At 41.8% G+C, this 4696-nt stretch overlaps 1 protein-coding gene across 1 annotated transcript; it reads right to left on the bottom strand.

Moving 5' to 3' along the window:
• Positions 1-1388: 1388 nt before the first annotated feature.
• camk2n1a (calcium/calmodulin-dependent protein kinase II inhibitor 1a) lies at positions 1389-4426 on the bottom strand. Its single transcript, XM_063462801.1, has 2 exons — positions 3857-4426; positions 1389-3282 (listed from the first exon to the last, which is right to left on the bottom strand). Exons 1-2 carry the CDS (start codon positions 4023-4025, stop codon positions 3212-3214), a joined length of 240 nt encoding a protein of 79 aa, XP_063318871.1. The 5' UTR covers positions 4026-4426; the 3' UTR covers positions 1389-3211.
• Between the last annotated feature and the right edge of the window lie 270 nt (positions 4427-4696).

The following is a 4696-nucleotide window of genomic DNA, read 5'->3' as shown; positions in this document are numbered from 1 at the left end:
GCAGCGTTTTCAATTAGAGAAATGTTTCGTTACTCATCCAAGTGACTTCTTCAATCTCAGCTGACTGCAGGTTTCCCCAATCTTATAAACAGTACATTGCACAATAACTGAAACCAGCAATGAACAATGGGCTGTGAGAACAGTTCCTTGATCATTAATACTCAAATTCTCATGAGCATTGATCAACAACCACTGATCAAAAACCATTGATCATTGATCAAAGCTGTGGAGCGACTTACCATTTGGGAAAAGTCAAATTGATATAGAGAAACCAATGGTTTTCATAGATTCCAGGACATTTAAGTCTACTATTGATTTGCTACAAAGCTACTGGGTTCTTACTTTCAGCAAATTATGCTCAGCAAACAATTTATCAAAGGTTGCCATGAATGGGTGCATGAGCCCAACCAACTAAAAAGGAGTGCTAGGAAGTCCAAAGAGCAACAGTTCTTGAGGATTTAGAAAGTCTCAACAGGTGAAATCATTGGTCTGTATAGTCTAAAGAGCTTGAAGAAAAGCAACTGGACTGACTTCTTTAATCTTTTTGAAGGCGTTTCACCTCTCATCCGAGAGGCTTCTTCAGTTCTAAAGTTTCAGTTCTTTTGTTTAGTATCTTCATGAAACTCAAAGAAGTCCAGTCAACCTTCTTTCCAAGCTCACTGATCCCTGTGTTATAATATGTATGGCTGGTAAATAGCATAGACCACAAGCTTATTGTAGTATCTGACTAGTAATGGAACAGTTAACCGATGATAACTGAGAGGTGGCGAAGTGATAGTTTAAAGTGTAGTTCACCTGACAGGACAATGGGGGCACATTGGATGAAGAAAAATAAATAAAAATGCTGCAACCACTATTTTAAGACCATGATACTTATGATACCTGTGCGTCAGAGTTGGGAAATTAAAGCGAGTTTGAACATGCCTGTGATAGACTAATCAAGAGTATGAGGGACACTGCCAGACTTTGATAGATGATCATGTAGCCAATTGTAGCTCCCTAGGGGTTTTGGATTTAACAGATTCACTAGTGTAGGCCGGCACAAGAGCTGTTTAACAACTCAGCAGCTGGATCACTGCTTCTTCCAAGCTCTTTAATCGAGGATCAGTATTCACTGTCACAAAGGTGATGGCTACCGATTGCACAAAGGCCTTTCAATTCCCAGTGCTGCAACGGTGTGTGTCACATGGTGCGCCCTTTGTTTCGTTTATGTGTTGTTGTTGTTTTTTTGCCTTCTGCAGTGCGATTCACAGAAGCAGTCCAAGTTTGTTTGTTATTCTGCTCGCACACAGAGAGAGGGAGTGTCTTGGGATAAAAGCCATATCAACGAATCGCATTAACATTTTCTTTCACCATTTATTAATTCACCAAATACAGTGAAAATGGCATCATAATATACAATGACTCATTCTTAGAATGTCATGACATTTTTGTTGCTTTTTTGCTTCATAAAACGATGTTTCATTATTGAAAATATTAAGGTTTCATGCACAACAAACCATATCCAGTTTCTTTAAAATAATGGTACAAAATGAACAAAAAAAAATTAAAAAAAGAAAAGAAAAAGAAAAACAGAACAAAACAAAAACGGTAATGTCCAAAAATCGATCATATAACAACATGTTATTTGAGGATACTCGTAAACAGTGCAATATACTCTAAAACTGCCATTTTCTAACAAATTCATCAACAAAGCTCAAGTCACAGTATACGATTTCTTAATAATAGTTTAACATTGATGTGTGCAAAAACCCCAGACACATTCAGTTAGTCTTTAAAAAATGTGCGACATCTGATATAGAATGAGACCAGTCCAACCCCCCCAAAAAAGTCCTCGCTTTGCCTCTCTGAAGGCCAGTCTCATTCTGTATATCCTCTCCGTAATACAAATATTCCTGTTGATGAATTCTAAGACGATAGACTAGCATATAATTTAAATAACAAATATTTAGATATAAAAATACAAATATGACTTTCGTTAAAAAGAAGCGTGCCAGGGTAAGAGTGGTGGCACCTGCGTTGGCACCGGAGTGAAAGTTCATGCAAATAGATGGAGAGAATCTTTAAAGTCATCGAAGACGAAACACAAATATTTGCAAAATCTAAACAACCAAATTATAGAGAGCAAATGTTTTTTTCCCATCAATTTCATGACTGTTATTTAAAACATTACTATAATGTCCGTGTTCCTGCTGGCCTCTGTAGATATCTGAGCATTTGGAAATGCAAAGAAAATATTTTTTTTTTAAAGAGATATGTGCAGGTGTTAATCGGCTACATGAAGGTGTCAGCCTGCACCTTTCACCACTGATGGGTGATGCAAGAAGAAGAATGTAGCCTTGTTTTTTCAATTAATCTGCAGCCTATTGTTGTTTAAGTGCCAAAACAGAAAATATTCACATTGCACCCTCCTATATATATCTATATATGTATTTATATATATATTTGTTTGTTTTTTTTCTTACATACAACGTGTCTCCTCTATTTAGCAGACTGTAGAGTTTTGGTTGGTCTGTTTTCAAAAAGCATTAGCAGCAACAGGAATGCATTGGACCGGTGCTGAAAGGACAGCTCCCTTGAATGCACCGTCGCCGATTGAATCAACAAAGCAGAGCCTAAAGGAGGGAGGGAGGGAAGGTATTGGAGGGGGGAGGGGGATGTCTCGGAGCTTAGCCTACCTACTGTACAACTTATTGAAATGGGGCTGGGATTTAGCTTCAGCCTCTAGTTGCAGTATTTTTGATGCTTACAGCGCTTTAGGGGGGGAAAGGAGGAAAAAATAGAGATGGTCGTGAATTAATGACAAGTTCATCCATCATTAAAGTCAGCAGAGGTTGAGATACAGAGCGGGGCCCGCCATCTCAACATCCTGCTGCGCAGCTGTAGTTAAAATCGGGATTCGTTTGGAGAATTGCCAGCAATCCCATGATAAATCTTGGTCTTTTATTTTTTTTTCCTCCCCAGAGTCTCTCTGTCTCTCTCTTTCTCTCTCTCATCTTATTCTTCCTTCCTCTTCCCTTCATCTCTTCAGCCTTCTCCGTTCCCTTTTCTCTGCCTCTTTTTTCCTCTCCATTTCATTTCATCACCCCATCCTCGCTTCGTGCCGTCGTGAATTTTTTTTCCTCCCCGCACAATCCTCGAACATGCACAGCCGACAAGTGCTTCAAATCGGTGATCAAAATTAAAAAAGTCTGCAAGGCATCGGTCACGTTTAAACGCCGGGCGAAGACTTGTCTGTCATCCCCTTCAGGACTTCATCTATTCGGTCGTCCTCGATGACCACTGTGGAGGAGAAAAAGAGGAAGAGGGTGTTTACTCAGAGCCACAATCAGAAGTCACGATTTATTTCACCCTGGAGCTCCCAATTGGGGGGGGGGGGTGGGCTATTGCGCACTAAATAAAAGTAAGTTTGGGCAAATGTGGCCCTTGTGCGCTTGTGAATTATTATTACTGTTGCAAATCCCCAATCCCCGCACACACGCACTCGGTGAAAACAACTCATTCTCGAGCCATTTCTTTATTATTATTATTAATATTATTTAATCCCTTCGTTTAAACCCTAAACTTGAGTCGATTGCATCACGGGGTGTGTCCTTGCATGAATATTATCGCTGGTGCGTGAATGTAAACAGTCTGGATGTCTTTCACGACCAATGACACTTGTGAGAAAAACAACAACTGCGGTGCATTTTGCATCGAGCTGCTTGTAATCACGGAAGATTCTGGAAACGACAGTAATGTGGGAACTTAATTCCAAAGTCACTTAAAGCGCCATTCATATAACTAGCTCATTTTTGCGCAGCATATATAATTCTGCCATTCTTTGTAAATGTCAAGCGTCTGAATTCGTTTTTACCTCTTTTGGCTCTGCCGATCTGCCCGAGCTTTGGGGGTCTTTTTGCCTGCGACGCTGCGAAAAAGGCGCTTGTGTCCTGCAGTCCGCAGCTAAAGGACATCTGGCTGACCTCGCTGTCCGCCCCGTAGCCGCTCATTTTCCCCTCGTTATATGGCAGCACCTCAGACATCGTGGCACGACAGTAAAGAAGGTTCACCAGCTTCGGGAAGTTCTTTTATTTTTAAATCAAGCAAAAAAAGTTGTTGAAATTCTTCCCCGGTGGTGCCAGTACAGTTCCGTCTGAGAGCGCCGTCTCCTGCTGCGATCCTCGGTCTGCGTGGATGAGGGGAGTCGGTGCGTGAGGTCCGGGTGCTGTTGTGGTCTCTCTGTGGTCTCTGGATGTGTTGCAGCGGCAGCAGAGGAACCGAGCGTGACTGTGTGTGCGTATCTGTGTGTGCGTGTGAGAAAGAGAGAGAGATGTGTTCGCCTGTGTTGCTGGCTGATGTCTGGCGAGGGAAGTGGGAGATCCCGGGATCATAAAGGAAACCCAGGCAGAACGGTGAAGTCATCCATCCGGGTTTGAAGCTGCGAGAGTGTGGCTGTGTGTAAATGTGTGTGAGCGTGGGGACTCCGAGGGGTAGAGGAGCAAGACTGACATCAACAGGCGAGAGACGAAACTGCTAGATACTGACAGAGCCTCGTGAGGCTTCGAGAAGTGGACTTTTCCTAAGGATGTCTATTCAGCCTGTAGACTCAGGAAAGCGCTTAATGTGGCACGTTATAGACTGCATTTCCCTTCCATAGGTTACCTTTTTTATTGTTCTGCTTTTCGAAGGGGAATAAGTACTTTTTAATTTCAAT

Source organism: Pelmatolapia mariae, linkage group LG18 (genome assembly GCF_036321145.2).
Source record: "Pelmatolapia mariae isolate MD_Pm_ZW linkage group LG18, Pm_UMD_F_2, whole genome shotgun sequence".
Lineage (NCBI taxonomy): Eukaryota > Metazoa > Chordata > Actinopteri > Cichliformes > Cichlidae > Pelmatolapia > Pelmatolapia mariae.
Note: the sequence above shows the minus strand (reverse complement) of the source record. Positions and strands in the feature narration are given on the sequence as shown.